Source organism: Arvicola amphibius, chromosome 17, assembly GCF_903992535.2.
Source record: "Arvicola amphibius chromosome 17, mArvAmp1.2, whole genome shotgun sequence".
NCBI lineage: Eukaryota > Metazoa > Chordata > Mammalia > Rodentia > Cricetidae > Arvicola > Arvicola amphibius.
This window is the reverse complement of record NC_052063.2, coordinates 32,906,069-32,926,444: the sequence shown is the minus strand read 5'-3', so window position 1 is coordinate 32,926,444 and position 20,376 is coordinate 32,906,069. Positions and strand designations below refer to the sequence as shown.

Here is a 20,376-nt window from a genome sequence, read left to right as displayed (position 1 = left end):
GACCTCCCATCATCTCTGCCCTCCCATCTCTGCTCTCCCATCTCTGCCCTCCCATCTCTGACCTCTCATCTCTGACCTCCCATCATCTCTGCCCTCCCATCTCTGACCTCCCATCATCTCTGACCTCCCATCTCCGCCCTCCCGTCTCTGACCTCCATCTCTGACCTCCCATCTCTGATCCCCCATCTCTGACCTCCCATCTCTCTCTGACCTCCCTGTCTGTCTTTCAAGCACCTCCACAGAAGAGTCTCCTCTCCTGCAGAGGCTGTTAAAGTCTTATGGAACCGTTCCAGCAACTTGTGATGTCAGAACGTTCCATGACTCCTGAGGCTTGTACATTTCATGAAGTTCCAGTCTTCCAAGCCCCCTCCTCCTGCCAGGGAAAATAGTTACATAATACCCCATCCCTTCCTCTGACTCTTAGATTCTTCCTGCCTTCTCTTCTGTCATGTTGCCTGAGTCTTGGAGAGGGTGATATGGATGTGTGAACTTTGGCCCGGTTGCCTACTGATCCACATCAGCAGTCACTTGTTCTCAAAGCTTGGTCTGTTATGACTCTGGGTAGCCATTGGGGGAGGGGCAGTTTCCCTCTGAGAAGGCAGAAAGCTGTAGCTCAGAACCCTGCCAGGCTCACAGTACCATAACTTAGTTCTCTCCCTCAAGAAAGCACTTAGTTGCTTCCATAACAGCAATGCCACTAATGCACCAGTGGGCTTATCTCCCATGGCATGTTGGGAACAGAGAACACTGGATCTATTACCAAGCGGGACTGTTGGTAAGAATTATATCCTCAGAGATTGCACAGTGCCTTTTGGCACTATAAAACCCTGCAGTCAGAGAGGAAGCTTACTGGGTAGTCCCAGCTGAATTTCCCTCTGCCTATAGCCAAAGCATGCAGTGTCTTCAACAATAGGACCTTACTGATCTAATCCTGGCATGCAACCAGCAATGGGTAATAGCCTTTAAGTTTGGGGGCCTTGCCAGGCAGTGGTGGTGCACGTCTTTAATCCCAGCACTAGGGAGGCAGAGGCAGGCAGATCTCTGTGAGTTTGAGGCCAGCCTGGTCTACAAGAGCTAGTTCCAGGACAGGCATCAAAAACTCCAAAGAAACCCTGTCTCAAAAATTTAAAAAAAAAGTTTGGGGACCTCGGTTTATAAGGAGGTATCCCATTTCTATCACTGGGATTATTTAATAACCTTATTGCTTCTGGAAATGTCCTTTTCTACCCATAGTGGCTTGCTTTATGTCCATTTGACACACGCTCAGAGGAGGGGAACCTCAGTGGAGAAAATGACTCCATAAGATCTGACTGTAAGCAGGCCTGTAGAGCGGTGATTGATGGGGGAGGGCCCAGCACATTGTGGGTGGTGCCATTCATAGACTGGTGGTCCTGGGCTTTATAAGAGAGCAGGCTGAGCAAGCCATGGAGAGGAAGTCAATGGCCATAGACAGAAGTTTCTGTCCCACCCAGTTCCACGGCTGTTCAGTTCCAAAGAAACACACAGAGGTTTATATTAATTATAAACTCTTTGTCCTACTAGCTCAGGCTTATCATTAACTAGCTCTTGCAACTTAAATTAACCCATAATTTTTGTCTATGTTTAGCCATGTGGTTTGGGAACCTTTTCTCAGGTATTCTCATCTTGCTTCCTCTGCAGCTGGCTGATGGCTGAGTCTCTTGCCTTTCCTCTTCCCAGAATTCTCTTAGTCTGCTTGTCCCGGCTATATTTCCCACCTGACTACTGGCATTTTATTAGACCAATACGAGTGACAAATGTTTACAGCGTACAAAAGCATTATCTCACAGCAAGTAGCAGCATTCCTCTGTGGCCTCTGAATCAGCTCCTGCCTCCAGGTTCCTGCCAGGTTTGAGTTCCTTCCTTGACTTCTCGCCACGGACTGTGATTCAGGATACAAAAGTCAAATAAACACTTTCCTCCCCAAGTTGCTTTTGGTCATGGTGGGTTTTTTTTTTACAGCAATGGTAACCCTAAGATACCACCCATAAGGATTCTTTCCTTTAAATTTTTTTTTTTTTTTTGGTTTTTCGAGACAGGGTTTCTCTGTGGCTTTGGAGCCTGTCCTGGAACTAGCTCTTGTAGACCAGGCTGGTCTCAAACTCACAGAGATCCGCCTGCCTCTGCCTCCCGAGTGCTGGGATTAAAGGCGTGCGCCACCACCGCCCGGCAATCTCCTTTAAATTCTTTAATTGCTGTTTTAACTCTTCCAGATGCCTTTCCCAAACCTGCACCACACTCAGGGTTAGCATGACATGATAAAACCTTTCTAAAGAGGGCAAGCAAGATCTCTGAAAGACCACCATCTGCTCCAAGGAACTACTGGTTGGCCTTAGATGGCTAAAGAGCTACTTTTAAACTGTTAGCAAGGACCAATGTATCACGAAAATATCTCCATCAAAACAGCAGTGCTGGGCACAGTGGCCTGGTTGGAGGACACATCTCCATCTGGTCCTCTGTGGTCCACAGTTTCCCATGAACCATCTGACCTTATCCTAGAGGATTGCTGTTGCCATGCCTGCTACCAGAGCTGGCTCCCCAGCTCTGACCACACTGTGGCTAGGGCTTCTGTGGTGTTATTTTGTTTGTATAAATAAAGCTTGCCTGCTGGTCAGAGGGCAGAGCTAACCACTAGCTAACCATAGCAGTCACCAGACAGGAAGTAATACAGCTGGGCGGAGAGAGGAAGTGATAACGTGGGTGGAGACAGTCTCTTTAGGGTGGGACGTTGAGCAGGTAAGGTGGCTGTTGTTTGGCTCCTTCATCTCTCTAATGGCTCAGCATTTTCCCCAATATCTGACTCCAGGCTTTTATTATTAAGGCCTATTAGAACTCGTGCTACAGGCTTCTCCTTCAGACACACCTGCCTGCTAATGGGGCCCCAATGCAGCACTGGAGGGGAAATGTCTCTGCCCATCTCTAGGAGGAGCCCAACCTCTTCCACCTATACGGCCCAGTTCTTCTTACACCGTAGGAAACTTGCTCACCACCTTAAATCCTTCAAGACTAGAGACTCACAAGTACTGACTAGGGCCTCTGATCATTCCCCCCCCCCCCCTGGAATTGTGGATCCACACAGATCCTGCTACATTTGTCTAAGTTACAAAGACACACCCCAACCCTTTTTTGAAATATGATCTCACCATGTAGTTCCTAGGTAGTCTGAAATTCTCTTTGTAGACCAAATTGGCCTTGAACTCACAGAGAGCCACTTGCTTCTGCCTCCCGAGTGCTGGGATTAAAGGCCACCTTTCCTCTCTTCCTTTCATTTTTAGCTGCTTTAGCGCTTTATAAGCCCAGTTTGCACACTAGCGTAAGCCATTCCTATCCACGAGAGCTACCTATCCTCTCTTGATAAAGGCAGCACTCAAAAGCAGAAGCAGGTAAAGCAGGTAGATCTCTGTGACCTCCAGCCTGGTCTCCAAAGTGGTCATGTCACCCAGAGCTATATAATGAGACCCTGTCTCAAAAAGCCTAAGTAAGAAAATATATATTACATACATATTGTATATTTATCACTATATATCATATAAATATATAATATGGTTTGTGGGTGTGATATAAGCTACTGCCTCTCAGATTGCATTTTCCCAGATGTCCCATGGCGTCACCAGACAGGCTGAGAATAGCACTTTCATTTCTTGTTTACAGTCTGTAGCAATTCCAGCAGCTCAGGCTCACAGCCTCCCCTCACGACCCCAGCTTCTGCCCTGCACTCTGCGCAGCTCACCGTTGAGGACTCCAGCTTCACACTGACTATGCATTAAGGGTCAAGCCAACATCTGCCCCTCCTGTCTCTCTCTCCTTCCTCACTGTCTGGTTCTCTCTGTTGGCTCTAAGATTTTTTTTTTTTTGTCCTGGGAAAAGCTCTTTAAGTGCAGATTTAAGTTGTCCTTTCCCTTTACGGCCCACCTTCTATAAGAAATGGCAAGCCAACACCCCATCTCATCCTCCACGTTTTCCCACTTCCTCTGCTCCATCAGAGCTCAGCAGAGGATAGCATCTGACCTCTCTTCCCCCCCTCTCCCTTTCTCTCCAGTACGTAAGCGCCTTACTTAGTAATGTTAGGGAATATTCTTTTCAGGCGTGTGACTTTTGTTTATGCTGCATTTGTTTAACTCTGTGAAGCTGTGTTACTGTGTCTGTCTAAAACACCTGATGGTCCTAATAAAGGGATGAACGGCCAATAGCGAGGCAGGAGCAAGGGTAGGGCGGGGCTGGCAGGCAGAGGGGATAAATAGGAGAACCGAGAACAAGAATAGAGCCAGGAGAGGACACTAGGGGTCGGTCACCCGGCCAGCCACAGAGTAAGGCTGAAAGTAAGATACACAGAAGTAAGAAAAGGAAAAAGCGTAGAGGCAAAAGGTAGTTGGAATAATTTAAGAAAAGCTGGAAAGAAAAAAATGCCAAGCTGAGGCTGGGCATAAGCTTGGGTGTGTGTGTGTGATTTGTTCGGGAGCTGGGTGGTGGGCCCCCCAAAAGCCTAAAGAGTAAAAAGCATTACAGTACATTTTGGCGTACCAACTTTGGGGCTAAAAAAATTATCTAGAACCTGAGAAAGTTGGGGGAAAAAATGCGGCTTCTTTAAGAGTTTGTGCCTGTTGGCGAGCCCTTGAGCAACACGGACTTAAGTAGGAACAAAAGTCGGAGTGAAAATGCCTGCCACAGCCCAAGCGTTGGCATCTGGAGCTCTAGATAGGTTTAATGCAGTTCTCCTTCACGGACCTGAACCTCCAGCCAGGCTGCAAGCTGTGGGCTTGGCTTTCAGGACCCTACCCAAGAGTGGGCGGAGCCAGCTGCTACAGCGTACAAAGGATCCAGGTGTAGCTTGGCAGTCTAAATTTTGCTCCAGCAGACAAAAAAAAAAAAAAAAAAAAAGCAAAAGATAATGCAGTAAGATAAGAGTTCCAGACGGAGAAAAAATCCTCTAAACAGGATCCAGTGTGGTTTACAATGTGTAAATAAATAAAGAAATAAAATGAATATATAGAAAGAATTAAAAATAATAAAGTCTTTAAAGAGATAGTAAAAGTAATGTGAAAGAAAAAAGCCATATAAAGATGGGAAACCCAGGGAGTCTGGATCCTGTATGATATCGTGTTGATTTTGAATTTTTTGATTGCTGAAAAGCAAAAGGCAGCTGCTAAGAGACCCGGACTTGAAAAAGGGGCTGTGGAAATAAACCAGCCTAGATAGTTTAATGCCTTAACTTTAAAAAAGTCAAAATAGCCGGGCAGTGGTGGCGCACACCTTTAATCCCAGCACTCTGGAGGCAGAGGCAGGCGGATCTCTGTGAGTTCGAGGACAGCCTGGTCTGCAAGAGCTAGTTCCAGGACAAGCACCAAAGCTACAGAGAAACTTTGTCTCGAAAAAACAAAAAGATTTTTTAAAAAAAGTCAAAATCGTATTTGTCAAGTGGAAATCAGCTATGCTTTGGAGAAGAGGTTTTGCTTTTGTTTCCACAGGAAACAAGAGGCTATGGATTCCTGCCAGGGTGATTTGGATCTGGTTTGATCAAGGGAGACCTCCTGAAACTTGGCAGGTGATATCTATCAACAAAAGTTATAAATGGTCTTCCCAGGACTTCGTCATTATCTCAAATTTTCTCTCTGGGACCCTAAAAATACTTCGCCCACATTCAGCAGGAAGCAGACATTCCAAAGAGAAAAGGGGGTGTGGGTGGTCTTTGGTTATTTTGTGGGTCATAGATGTTTGTTATATTTTGAGGGATATAGAATAAAAAGGCAACTATTAATCTCAGATATTGGTATATGGGTACAAATTCAAAGTCAATTCTGTTACACTTTATATATGTTTCACTCTTGTTAAAAGGGCTTTTGTATAATCATACAAACTAAAGGTAATTTTTGTTACAATATACTCCATATATGTTTCTACTTTTATTTAAATGATTTTGCATATTGATAACAGTTTATTTTTGTTACAACATATTGTTCTTTTTCTCTTCTTTCTTTTTTTCTTTCTTTCTTTCTTTCTTTTTTTTTTTTTTTGACAGGGTTTCTCTGTAGCTTTGGTGCCTTGTCCTGGAACTAGCTCTTGTAGACCAGGCTGGCCTCACAGAGATCCACCTGTCTCTGCCTCCCAAGTGTTGGGATTAAAGGCCTGAGGACACCACCACCTGGCTGTTACAACACACACACACACACACACACATATGTATATTTATATGCGCTTGTTTAAATTGTATCTATGCAATTTATTTGAAATGTAAAATTCTAGTTTTTGAAAACTATTATTATGAACTATTTGGGATAATCAAGAAACACAGGTCAGTAGTTAGTCATAGTCATCTATAACAATTAAATTTGTAGATATGCTAGGTGTGCTTTCCAGATCATATAGAAATTTATTTTAGACAGACTGATGGTCTTTGAATACTTCAAAGACCTATAGAATATGACATTTAAAATGTTTTGTTAATTTAAAGGTTTTCTTTTCTTCTTTTTTCTTTTTATTTCTTTTCTTTTTCTTTTTTTTGGGTTGTTTGTTTGTTTGTTTGAGACAGGGGTTCTTGCAGTTTTTGAGCCTGTCCTGAAATTAGCTCTTGTAGACCAGGCTGGCCTCGAACTCACAGAGATCTGCCTGTCTCTGTCTCCTGAGTGCTGGGATTAAAGGCTCACACCACCACTGCCCAGCTAATTTAAAGGTTTTCTTGACAGTGAGACACATCTGCTCCTGGCAGCACCAATTTACTTCGGAGAAGTAAATTGAAGAAATTCCTTACGGAGTTTGTTTTCACCGTGGCAAGGTTAACCACAGAGGAAAGAAACTGCACTTGCCTTTGACTGCTGACTATGTGCTGCGCATATTGGACATGTGGGACCCACAGGAAAGTGATTGCTGCAAACTTTGCCAAAACAAGGCGGGATGGTCATTCAGGGCTTCTGTTTTACAGAAGAAATTGTCCCGTTTTCTGCAGAACACAGAGGAAAGTGACTGACAATCATTGCCCAAATAGGCAGGACAGTCTTTCAAATTTCCTGCTTCATTGCAAAGTCTTCCAGATACTATGGGCCTGTAGGCTGAAGATGGGTGCCCCAACATTGCAAAGAAACTTTGGGTGATTGTCCAGGCCATCAGATGTCTCTGTCATTTCTAGAGTTTTTGGAAGTTGTTTGCAATACAATTTTGGTTTACTTTAATATTATATTCTTTGGTGCCTTTGGAGTTGAAGACTAGATAGTTACAGTTGCAGTTTTTCTTAGATATGATAGCAAATAAGTTAGGCATAAAATTTTGTATTTACTAAGATAGGATAGATTATGGAGTATTTTCTTTAAATTTACCAGACACAACTGAATTGGAATTTGGTGCATTGTGAATGTAACCTTTATTTGACAATTGTTCTTATTGTGTGCAGTTTTTCTATGTTAAAGTTAAAACTTTTCCTTTTTGTTTAGAAAGGAAAAAAGGGGAAATGTTGGGGAACATTATTTTCAAGTGTGTGGCTTTTGTTTATGCTGCATTGGTTTAACTCTGTGAAGCTGTGTTACTGTGCCTGTCTAGAACACCTTATGATGAATGGTCAGTAGGCAGGAGCAAGGACAGACGGGCCTGGCAGGTAGAGAGGATAAACAGACAAACCGAGAATGAGGAGAGCAAGGAGCAAATGAGAGACAAAGAAGAGGACACTAGGCCAGCCACCTACCCAGCCAGCCACCCAGCCACCTACCCAGCCATCCAGTCAGCCCCAGAGTAAGTCTGTAAGTAAGATACACAAAAGTAAGAAAAGGAAAAAGTCCAGAGGCAGATAGTAATCAGGATAATTTAAGTTAAGAAAAGCTGGAAAGAAGCCAACCTAAGGTCGGCTCTGTGTGTGATTTATTTGGGAGCTGGGTGGTAGGCTCCCCCAAAAGCCAAAAGAGTAAAATGTCACACAATGTGGTAACTTCTTTCTGGACAGCTGAACCGTGGTCGCTTTTGCTTATCACCCACAGCAAAAGCCTTGCCACTGCCTGGTCAGCCTGCTCGGGGTTGCAGAGTGCCTCACAGGCAGGTGCCTTACCATGAAGCTCAGCAGTGACACTCGGGCTGCATCTCAGGCGCCCCCTGCAGGCCACGCCACAGAAGCCTCCTCTCCTGGAGGAATTCAGGAATTCTCTGCTGCCAACACAACTCAGAGGCCTTGCAGCTCTTGTAACTTTCCCAGATTCCCGAGTTTTGTATTTTCCGTTTTGAACACACAGAGATCTGTCTGTCTCTGCCGCCCAAGTGCCAGGCTTTTCTTACAGTTTTCTGAACCTAATAAATTATATTTTCCGTCCTCCCCCAAAGAGATAATGTCTAAATTTGGAAGAAAAATCAACACAACACCTGCATGCATAAGCATATTGATTTGTGTACGGGTGTGGTCTGAAGCAATCCTCTCAAGGTAAAACCTTCCTTCTGGGAAAGAAACCCTTTAAGACAGGATGATCATTCTAATGGGAGTGAAACAGGCTCAGAAAGTCCCCCAGACTGAGCAGATACACTAGGTCCCTCTCTTCCCAAGCATATATAAGCAATAAGGACTGCTGAGAGACACTTTCAGACAAGCTGAGCTGCCTGGAAGAGACACCCTCCAACCTGTGGGGCTGCTTCTAGGATTTATGGGCTAGGGTGAGCTTTCGGCGATGCAGTTTCCAGGAGCCATGGGCTAGGGTGAGCTTTTGGCGATGCAGCTGTCCCTGAATCATTTCTGCTCCTGTGAGTAAGACCTCACCCACAGATCTGTAACTCCAAGAAATACATTGGTTTGCTCAACTGGGCATTGGTGGTAACTTCTTTGGTCTGTCATTGATTCCCTATTTGGGGTAAGCAGACACTTGTTCATGTCTCCCCAGGAAGTGTCATACAACAGAGGATTTGCACTTTTTTTTTTTTTTTTTTTTTTTTTTTTTTTTGAGGCAGGGTTTCTCTGTAGCTTTGGAGCCTGTCCTGGAACTAGCTCTTGTAGACCAGGCTGGTCTCAAACTCACAGAGATCCGCCTGCCTCTGCCTCCCGAGTGCTGGGATTAAAGGTGTGCGCCACCACCGCCCGGCTGAGGATTTGCACTTTTGTCCCTTAATTTCCCCTTTAAATCAGAAGCAGCGTTGTCTCCAAGAAGATGTGAAGGGGACTCAGCAGATCTGAGATCTAAACCGGGTGTTCTGGAAGGGCAGGCAGGGGAACTAAACAGGAGCACGGTGGGGCTTGGGGGGGTGGCTGCACCAGAGGACCAGATGAGTTCACAAACACATCTTTAGTGGCCCCGACATTCTGATAGTACAGTTTCTTCCAGCGTGGACGCCTTGAGAGAGGACCAGAGATAACAGTGGCAGTGGGAGGGACTGTGCAGCTGATCCTGCGACAGCAGAATTGAGCTGTTGGCAAGGGAAGGACGGAGATGTGCCGGAGGGGGAAAGAGCTGAGGAAGGGCTAAACAGGATACAAGCTTTGTTAAAGTCTATAGACAACCTAGCTACGTGGGATAGCTGAATAAACGAGACTATAGATATGTATTATTATACTTTTCAGCAAGTAGATATATATTAAGATGAAAAGATCTCCAGAATGTAATGCCAAGGGGGAAAATGTCCACCTATTCTAGAAATATGTGGAAAAACATCTGTAAGGATATAAGCATGCATAAATATTTACATATTCAGATAATACATAAATATCTGCAAGCATATATGTGAGTATTTGTGTATGTATATGTGTAGTATGTCTGAATTAACTTCTAAATTTGAGAGGAGGGAAGTTGGAGGAGAAAGGTTTTCAATCGGGCATAGTGGCACAAACTGTGTCTCAACACTAGGGAGGGAGGGTCAGGAGTTCAAGGTCAGGTTCTGATATGTAGTGAGTTTGAGGCTGCTGGACCACATGAGACTCTGTCTCGGTAAATAAAAACAGAGTGTCTCAGTTACATTTTTATTGATGTAACAAAACACTGTGACCAAGGCAACTTATAAAAGAAACATTTAGTTTGGGGTGTGTGGTTCCAGTGGGTTAGAGTTCATGACCATTGTAGCAGGGAGTGTGGAAGCAGGCAGGCTGGCATGGTGCTGGAGCAGGAACTGAGAGACTACATCAGATCCACAAGCACGAGGCAGAAAGAGCTAATAGAACAGAATGCTGTGCATTTTTGAAACCTTAAAGCCAGCCCTCAGTGACAACCTCCTCCAACAAGGCACACCTCCTAATCCTTCCCAAACAGCTATACCAACTGGGGACCAAGTATTCAAACATTTTTTTTAAAGATGTTATTTATTATGTATACAATACAGTGTGCTGCCTCCATGTACACCTGCAGGCCAGAAGAGGGCGCCAGATCTCATTGTAGATGGTTGTGAGCTGCCATGTGGTTGCTGGGAATTGAACTCAGGACCTCTGGAAGGATAGTCAGCGTCCTTAACCTCTGAGCCATCTCTCCAGCCCGTATTCAAACATTTGAGGCTATAGGGTCCATTCTCATTCAAACCACTACACTGGGTTAACGTGATAATCCCGTGGTTAAGAGCACTTGCTGCTTTTAGAGAGGACCAGGGCTCAGTTTTCAGCACCCATACCACAGCTTGCAACCACCTGTAACTCCAGTTCTTGAGTATGATGCCCTATTCTAGCCTCTTGAGGGCACCAGGCACGCACACAGCGCACAGACACATGTGCTCGCAAAACACTATAAACACACACACAAACAAAAACTTTAAAAAAAAAACAACATAGCCGTCACTGGATTTATTTTATTTTAAAGGTATCTGTGTCCACCAAGTAAATACACACTGGGATTTGTGCAATTTGGTCTGTCTTCCACGCTGGCATGCAACATTTTGGCAGATGTGGGTGGGCAGGCCAGGTGGCCCTCCTGGTGACCTGGCTGTCTGAAGGGGATGCGGTGAACGGAAGGAGGGAGAGTGTAGTGAGAAGTTCCTGGTAAAGGGGCTGTTTCTGGCTAACATAAGCAAGTGGTATTCCTTTACATAGTGCCTTAGAGAAGGAAGTGGGAGAATACGCCACCCCTCCCTTTGTCTGCTCTGCTGTGGACACTCAACGTTTCCTTTTGTTTGGAAAGAATCATCTGGTGGCAAGCTTACACAAACTCCTTCAGATTCTCAGGTGTCCCGCTGGCACGAAGTCACAGACAGGATTCCGTCTTCCTCCTTTGCCCACTGGGTCTGAGACAGTGACTCATACGTCCCACCTGTTCTCTCTTTGGAGTTGTGGTTTCAGGGTAGGGAAACCACATTGGACCCCTCTTGCAAATAAGGGATTCCCACATTCTTAGGGCTGTTTTGGGGACCTCCGACTAATTAAGCATTTGCCCTGGGGGCGGGGAGAAGTAGGAAAAGATAAACTTCCCAAGCTTGAACTACTTATCATTTTGGGTTTTTCCTGGTTTTTGCAGTTCCAGAGATAGATGGGACCCTTAGCTTTGTCACATTAAGTATCAAAGGCAAGCACAGAACCACTGAGCCACCACCAAAGCCCTGGGTTACCGTCTTCCTACATAAGACTGATTTTGAAAAACTGTTTGAAGACTGCCGTCCTGGACTTCCCCCCCACCGCTCTGATGCTGTCTTCATCTCTGCCATTCTTTAATGGGTAAAGAGCAGAAGCTTCCCCTAGGAGGAGCCACCACTACAGCCCCCGTGTGCCAGCTGCCATCCTCAGTCTTGCCTCCAGCTCTGAAGCTGGCAGACAGGGTGCCCTGCTGTCGCAGTGGCCTGGTCTCCCACCCACGGGGAAGACTGGGTATCTGGATGCTTGGCTGTATTGCTTGGCTTAGCTGGGTGGTGACCTTCATTCCTGCAGTTATCCGGAAAACCACCTTAGCCGATGGGAGGAAAGGACCATCTGAATTAAGGTAATGTCCCCTCGACTGCTGGAGAGGAGGGGACCTGGGCTGAGAACGGCTGTGGAGAGGGAACTAGGTTCAGGCCCTTGGCCTCTGTCAAAACCTGATCTGTCCCTTTCTTTTTTTTTTCTTCTTTGTTTTGTTTTGAGACAGGGTTTCTCACCGTAGCTCAAGCTATCCTGGCACTGACTCCATAGTCCAGGCTAGCCTCAAATTTAGCAGTTTTCCTACCTTGGCTTCCTGAGAGCAACATTTGCAAATGTGAGCCACCATCCCTGGCTTTTCTTGTGAGGTACTGGGGGGGTCAAAATCGTGGCTTTTTCATGTGCTAGGGAAGCTGTTTCCCCTACGCTGTACCTCCTACCCCTGCCCCATCTTTAAAGTGCACTTAGTACCAGATGGAGATTCTCAAAGGGACTCTGTGCCAGGGAAGAAGGCATGCTGGGAAAGAGCCAGAGTCGAAGGGAAGGCGTCTAGAAACAGCTGTTATGTCAGTGAACTGGAAGCCCCAAACAAGAGTCAGAGGTGGGAAGCAAGTGCGGCCCAAAAGGGAGAAAGACTGAGCTCAAAACTTCAACCCGAGGGCACTGCGATAGAAAAACACATGGTAGCCCTCAGCCTGTTCACGCCCCGGACCCAGGGAACCCGCCGCTCTAACTCTGCTTGTTGTAACTATCGGCACAGACAGACGATCAGCCCTTTCTCAGAGGTCTGCCTTCTCGACATTTCAGAATATAGTTTTTAAGTCAACTCTAAGTTCTGGTTATGGTATCTGGAGTAGAAAGTATCAAAAGAGGTTTGGGCCAGGAAGGGAAAGAGTCCCTTGAACAGTCCATGTTCTCAGACTGGGGGAGAAGGCAGCAAAAGGCAGACTTCACAGGGCAGAAGTGAGCGCCCACAATCTCCTGCCTCAGGTGAAGGGAGGATGGGGGGCAATTTAGCAACCCTTCTGCTGGGTCCTCCCCTGTGCTCTGTGTAAAGAGGGGGGGGTCTGTTTCTCTCTTCGTAGATGCTAAGACATTCTTCTGCTTAAGGCTTTGTATGTACACTCTGTGGTGTGTGTGTGTGCGTGTGTGTGTGCGTGTGTGTGCATGTACACATGTGTTTGTGAGCGAGAAGGAGCGTGCTCTCCTAGCTCCCGTGTTTCCGTGATCATCTTGTGACCTCTACTCGGTCACTAACATCACTCGGTGTAAGAAACAAGCATATGGAAGAAAGAAGAAGACACTCCCCTCCTCCCTAATGCTGAACAAGGAGGGGAGGCTATGCTTACAACCTGCTAAATACATCACCAGCTACTGAGAGAGAAGAACAGAGGAGACGCAGCAGCGGCAGCTTCTGGTATATAGATACAGAGTACAGAGGACGGAGGGAGAGGAGACATCAACAGTCCAACAACACGGGCTGGGGAGGGAGCTAGTATCAGAGACCACAGGTTTTGCAGCATGCTGAGAGAAGAGGCCTCAGTCCCTCTTAGAAACTGGGGAAGAAAGAGAAAGAAAGTGTGAGGAGCCAGCCGGAGCCCAGGCTCTGTGTTAGAACAGATGGCATTGGCACAGACATTGGTTTCCAGTTCTGTCCCTTTAACACCGACAAGCCAACCCCATCCACCCGCATTCCCAGCCAGACCAACGCCTGCTTCTCCATCCCTATTCTCCCAGCATCCTCTTTCCCCATTCCAGTTCTCTCTTTCCTAGGCTGGACCAAAGCTGGGACCAAACCTGGGAGGGGCTTGGCCTAGTACAGCCCAGCAAGAGACTGGCCATTTTTCTCTTGATCCCAGTCAGCCAAGGATCGAACGTGGATAATGAAATAGGTCCCACTGGCCATCTGGAGTTTAAAGCAACCATGTCAAGAAGCCTGGGAACACCAGGAACAAGGGGGTGGGGGAACTCCTGGCAAGAAGGAGGCGTAGAAGCTGGAGGGGTTGGAGATTGGAGGCAGTTGGTTTTCATTTTCAGTGAACAGTATGGAGAGGATTGATATCACTAGCTAGAGGGACCAAGAGTCAAACAGCATCATAGTCTTTGCACTATATATGCATATATATGCATATAGCATATGCAGATCTAGGGATAACACACAAGAATAAAGCAGATATAGTGACAAGAGGCATCTTAGCTCAAAGCATCTCCATGTGTCTAAGGTTATTTTACAGTGGAGGCGGAGGCATGATGAGATGTTCTCCCAAACTCTCCTGTTGCCCAAGGTCACTGACTTGGGTGGGTGTAGCGCCTGGCAAGCTTTTGCAATTTTTCTAAATGTGTGAGCGACCCCTAGTGGTGGAAATCAGTACTGTAGTTACCGCCAGAACTGAAGGGTAAGCGCATGGGAGGTCAGGGTTGGAGGTAACCTCCATAAGGGAAAGCATGAACTGATGTGTGATTTGGGGTTCTTAGTAAATCTTTTTGTTTGTTGTTGATGCAGGATCTCACTAACCCAGGATCCTCCTGCTTCTGTCTGAGTGCTAGGACTATAGGCTTGTGCCACTGTACCTGGCTAAGCAGAAGTTGAAAAGTTTTGAGATGGTTTAAGAAAAGAAAAAAAAAAACGACGGGAGGGGCTGGGGAGATGGCTCAGTCATAAGGTGCTTCTGTGTAGGGAAGAGGAATGTGTTCAGATCCCTAGCACACAAACATAAAAGCCAGCACTGGGGGACAGAAACAGGCAGAAAGGGGGTAGGGTGGGGATGAACGACCAGCAGCCCAACCAGAACAGCAAGCTCCAGTTTCAGTGAGAGACCTTGTCTCAGAAAATAAGGTGCACAAACACACACACACACACACACACAGATAAAAAAGAAAAGAAATAGAAGAGACCACCACGGCGAGTCGGGAAGAGATCAGGGCCAGGGAGGGGAGTTGCCTCGGCTACCTGGAAGTGCAGATATGTAGCCAGGAATGGGAGTTAGCTGGCTGCTGTCTCTTGGTGGAGAGGGAAAAGCTTGGCCTGATCCTCAGCCTCGTAGCCGCATGGCAGGTCACTCCTGGAGGAAGACACACAACAGTCAGAGCCGTTCCTGCCACGGTAAGTGCCTATGAGACAGACACGGCAGGGCTGGAAAGATGCGTGCTCCTCCAAAACCAAGGACCTGCCCAAGGTCAGAAAGTTCCCCCAAAGTAGGAGAGAAAATACCAGTTACCAGGCATTCTTCCCCCAGTCCTAATGAGTGGGAGGGGCTTAGACCTAGAGTGGGGAGGGGCTTCGACCTGGAATGGGGAGGGGCTTAGACTTGGAGTGGGGAGGGGCTTAGACTTGGAGTGAGGAGGGGCTTAGACCTGGAGGGGGTAGGGGCTTAGACCAGGGGTGATATGAGTAACCACAGTGAGCCTCATTTCCTCCTCCCTCCCCACAAAATTCCAGGGAAGCCCAAAGGGAGAAAAGTTATTCACTCTTTCTGGTCCCACCAAGAGAAGCCCAGGTTAGTGGTGTCTGGGTACCTGTTGTCGTTGATATCTGTGGCATTTCCTGGAGAGACCACCATTGAGAGCACACAGTTAGAAAAGGCTGAAGTGAGGAACAGACTCCACAAACCCTTCCCATGGGGCACCCTATCCTCAGTTACCCAAAGCTATACCCATGGGGCCAGAAGTGGTGGCGCACACCTTTAATCCCAGCATTTGGAGGTGGGCAGAAGCAGGTTCATCTCCGAGTTCCAGGCCAGCCTGGTTTAGGCTGGACATCTACATAAGGCTAAGGCTCAGAGAGTGGGCCCAAGTGGATGCCCCCTGTCCTCCCCACCCTTCCTGCCCTGAACCAGGAATGGGATACCAGGCAGCAGCCACACTAAGCAAGTGTCCTGCCACTGGCTCCATTCCTGGCATTATCTTTAATCTGATGCCCTGGTGTGGACAAGGGTCTGTTAGTGTCTGCCATAAACACCCCTCAAGTTGCCCCAGCGACCCCATAGGCTGGATCTTTGTCACTCACCATTGTCCATGTTGGCCTTCTGGTAGGAAGCTAAGGGGCCACTGGATGTGGCTCCATTGCTGGCACAGGAGTTAGCAAAGCTGGAAGGAACAGAACAGAGACACAGCCTGTATTCTAACCATTCTGAGGACCACCATGCCCACACTCCTCCCTTCCTGTCCATCCCTGGGAAGGAAGCAGACAGTCTCGGAGATGGGGAAGAGAGCACCCATCTCCTAAGCACATGCAGAGAGCAGAGAAAAGGGTCAGAAGCCACGTGACAGGAAAATAATTAAATTTAAATAAACCAAGAGCTGACGCCACCACCCTGTCAGATGGCGGTGGGCCAGAACTCCAGCCACACCCATGGTCACTCACTATAGATCTGAGGTGGAGCTAGGTGCAGCCTGCAGGTGCAGGTTCTGGTAGTTCTGGAAGAGATTGTTGGTGTAACTGATACACTCGGGGCTCCGGGTGCCATAGGGGTTGGTGGGTGAGGAGGCTGGGTAGTGGCCAGGCCTCACAGGCTTAGCTACAAAAGAGAAGACAGAACTGTGAGGAGGCTGTTGGTTACCCTGCATTTCCGCTGGTCCCGCAGAGCGACCCCAGCAAAACGACCTCACCATCCTCTGGCAGGAAGGTTAGGGCTAGAAGCAAGCACTGGGTTGTCTGGCATTGAGGAACTGGCTGGATTTGCTCCGGGTGGGAGATGGTCTCGCCTACTGACATTCACTCACCAATCTGGGCAGAATGGCCCCGCTTGCCGGAGCTCTTGTACCGCACGGCTTCCTTGATGCGGTCTACTTCCTGCTGGTACCGGCGCTTGTCCTTCATGGCTCCCTCCTTGGCCTCCTTCAGTGCACCCTCCAGGGCCTTAACTCTCTCAGCCGTAGCCCTAAGTCGTTTTTCCAATTTAGGAAGCTCACAACGCAGATCTGCATTGTCACGTACCAGCTGTGGAGTGAGCCAGACAGAAGAAGCCAAGAGAAAAGCCATGACCCAAAATAGAGTCGCCCAGTGGAGTGTGGGGGTTGAGCGCGAAGAGAGAGGATAAAGAAAAATCAGGACCGTGCCATTTCCTTGAGAGACCTTCTCCTTCCCTTTAGGTAATACGCAGTTCTAGCAGTTCTATTCAGTTCCTTCCTGCTCCCTACAGCATTTTTCTAGGCAGTGAAACCTCTTCCTATAGCCCTGTGTCCCCTCCACTGTAGGTCACAGCCTGTGCCGGGCAACAGCTCCAAGGCCCCAGTGGGGAGCAGCCGGCTCTGACCATGCAAAGGGCAGCAAAGCAAGAGCACGTGACAGGGTGGGCATAGCTGAGCCGTGCAGGTGAGTGGGGTGCAGAGCAGGACGGAAGCTGGAATCCAGGACCCCCTCACAGCCACAAACGGAGTCTCCAGGAAGGAAAGAAAATGTTTGCGATCGGATCGCACAAACATTTGTGCTCGTTACCTTCACGTCCGAGGACCTCCCGGGCCATCCTCCCAAACCCCACTTAAATTAAGCTGGAGTGTGATAACAACCACTCTGCAGCCAGAGAAAGCCCATGGACCCTCTGGCAGGGTCTGCATTATGAGGGGGGCGGGGGCACTTGAGACTACTAAGGGGCAAGGCTTTGGGAGTCAGGAGTGGGGGGAGGGGTGGCTGGGGGCAGTCAGGCTGCTCAGCATAGCAGAGAACGCAGTGGGGAAAGGGACAGGCGAGAGCTAGGACCTCTGTGCAGCTTCAGACAATTAGGGATTATCAGGTCACACTGTACTGCTGATTTAGGTTAACTGCGGCATTGCTGAATTTCAACAGCCCTACTTCCTGCATAGACTTGCATAGTCTTTGTCCTGTATGTCCTTTAGGGGAGCAAAATTTGGAGTTTGGGACTTAGAGCAGAAGCAGGAGTTTTGAGGAGGGGAAAAAGGAGGTGGGAAGGGAGGGAAGGAAGGAAGAAGGGAAGGAGGGAGGGAGGGAGGGAGGGAGGGAGGGAGGGAGGGAGGGAGGAAGGGAGAAAGATAAAAAGACAGGGGTCATACTATATAGCCCCAGCTGCCCTCAGACCCTAGCTTCTCAAGCACTCAGATCACAGGCCTGTGCCACTATGCTGGCCACTTTGCTATGTACTGGGGTTGAGCTTTATGCAAGCCCTGCAAGGACTCTCAGCTAGGCCACGCCCCCACCTGCCTTTTCTTTCTCTTTCTTTCTTCCTTTCTTTCTTTCTTTCTTTCTTTCTTTCTTTCTTTCTTTCTTTCTTTCTTTCTTTCTTTCTTTAAGATTTCCAAGCTGTCATTGAACTTTTTCAGTAAAGGTGTTATACCATTTCACAGTAAGATAAGGAAGGAAAGATAATATTTTAGCCCTCAGCAGGTCCAAACACAAACCTAGCAAGCTATGCCTAAGTCGGGTTTGGTAAGTTTTCAAAAGGATGCGCACTGAGTCTTTACTGTGTGCCTTGGGCACCACACAGGCTGGGAGGAAAAGGTGAGCTTGGCTAGTGAGCATGGGTCTAGATGGAATCTAAAGGGGAATTTGAGAGGGGGGGGGAATGAAATTTAGGCTGGACTTGTTTTATGAATCAGTCAAAGAGCCTGACCGACTGTTGAGTGTGTTGGCTCCTTGACGTGGCCGAAGGTGCTTCTGCTGTGGACACCCCAAACATTTCCTGTCCTTATTCTTCTGCATTGCCTTTCACCCACCCAGCCAGCCCATACCTTGGAAACCCAGGCTCCCACCTACAGAGCAGCGGCAATGGCAAGGGGGGACAGAGAGGCAGCAACTCAGTGCAGGAGTTCTGACCCTGGTTGGGTTATGTAGAGAACCTCATTTAATGTCCTGCATACCTGCCCCAGGTAGGCAAATGGAGTTGTTGTTGTTTGCTAAGAATAAAGCCCAATTCCCTTGCATTTCTTATATCCCTATTATACCCTGACCCCAACCCCACCGTAGTGCTAGCGATTGCCTGCGGGGCCATGAGCAGGCTAGGCAAGAGTTCTGCTCAGTGTGACCTCACAGCCCTCCTCTGAAGCTATACCCCCCCCCCATGCCTTTTCCACACAATTCAGCCTCTTCCTCCCAGGTGGGGCTGGGAACTTCCTCTTTAAGCAAAGATGGGCTGAAACTTTGAAGAAGGGAGAACGGGCACAGAGCAGAGGTCAGTGTGCCCGTGGACAGAGATGAGATGCCAAGAAGGGAATCAGAGAACGGGAAGAGAAAGCTAAGGATTGTCTGCAGCTAGCTCTTCCCCAATCCAAGCAGCCTTTCAGGATTTGGCTATCACAGGAGCCTGGCCTTGGCTTCTGGACGCTTACCTGTTTGTGAACTTTTGTAAGCTGTTCCAGGTTGTTCTCAAGAAAGGAGATCTTCTGTTTCTGGGAGTGAATCCCCCCACTGTCCTCGGGCTCCATTTCTGCACTCTGATTAGATGGAAGGGAGGGAAGATATGGCTGGCCTGACCCAAACCCAGCCCACAGGGGACAGAACTGGAGAACCCGGAGAAGGGGAGGAGGCCACAGGGTCGGTGAGACTTGAGGACGGCACTCACTTTCTTGACTCGAGTCGTGACGTCTTGAACGAACAGCTTGCGAAGGTTGTGGAGGGTCTGGAGTTCCCGGGCCTGCAAAGGAGAATTCAGAATTGGAGATACTGAGTCTGCCTTCGCCTCCACAATCGTTGGAGGCTTCAGTCTCTACAGTCAAATGGTTCTGTCACTAGAGGTGGGAAGATGCCCCTGACTGGGCCACACACTGCGGTGAGAGGCAGGAGAAACCAAGTAGGAAGAACTGAGGAGGGCAGGGCGCCGCCCCCCCCCACTCTGTTGGTTTGTCACGGGAGGGAAGCCACTCACAACTGTCTCCTCCAGCCCCTTGAGGTCCTGCTTGGACTGCTCATGTCGCTCGTACAGAAATCTGTAGCAAGAGAAATAAGGGGAGGGACGGACAAGGAAGACCCCTCAGGATCCCCTTTCCCTACTGTTCATTTTATCTCTGCCATTGTTTCTTACACAGATTGCTCGTGTTTGCAATGCAACAATCAGAAAGGAATACTTAAAAGAGAGTTAAGAGGTAATTTTTTGAAATGCCGTGATTCTGTTACTTACAGATAAAATTACTCTTTTTTTTATGAAACACAGCCACGTGCCAAGTTTCTTGAGACCATACCATACTGCTTCAAAACCTGATTTTCATACTAATCACCCTGGCGGTCCTGGAACTCACTCTGTAGACCAGGCTGGCCTTGAACTCACAGAGATCAGCCTGCCTCTGCCTCCCGAGTGCTGCGATTAAAGGCGGGCGCCGCTACACCCAGCTGGTTGGCAGTTATTCTGCTGATCTCTTGGCCTTTCTCCCCACTCCTTCATGCTTGCTTCCTTTGACTGTCCTCACAGAGGCCACCCTAGCATCCTGCGTTTCTGTGCCTGTCTGCCTCATGGTTCCGGGCCTGCCTGCCAGTCCACCCAAGCATCCTGTGTCTCTGTGCCTGTCTGCATCAGTTCCCCGTCTGCCCATCGGCAAACGCCTCACCCGAGCATCCTGAGTCTCTGCGCCTGTCTGCATCAGTTCCAGGCCCACCTGCCAATCCACCCGAGCATCCTGCATCTCTATGCCTGTCTGTCTCATGGTTCCGG

At 48.0% G+C, this 20,376-nt stretch overlaps 1 protein-coding gene across 2 annotated transcripts in view; it reads right to left on the bottom strand.

Moving 5' to 3' along the window:
- Positions 1-14,762: 14,762 nt before the first annotated feature.
- Kif5a (kinesin family member 5A) overlaps positions 14,763-20,376 on the bottom strand; it is a 37,479-nt gene continuing 31,865 nt past the window's right edge. For both annotated transcript variants that reach the window (XM_038314766.1, XM_038314767.1), the window contains 8 exons: positions 19,597-19,657; positions 19,294-19,365; positions 19,061-19,165; positions 16,502-16,718; positions 16,143-16,296; positions 15,786-15,865; positions 15,296-15,323; positions 14,763-14,841 (listed from right to left, as the gene is read on the bottom strand). In XM_038314766.1, coding sequence (XP_038170694.1) covers positions 14,763-14,841; positions 15,296-15,323; positions 15,786-15,865; positions 16,143-16,296; positions 16,502-16,718; positions 19,061-19,165; positions 19,294-19,365; positions 19,597-19,657 — 796 coding nt within the window. The remainder of the gene's footprint in view (positions 14,842-15,295; positions 15,324-15,785; positions 15,866-16,142; positions 16,297-16,501; positions 16,719-19,060; positions 19,166-19,293; positions 19,366-19,596; positions 19,658-20,376) is intronic.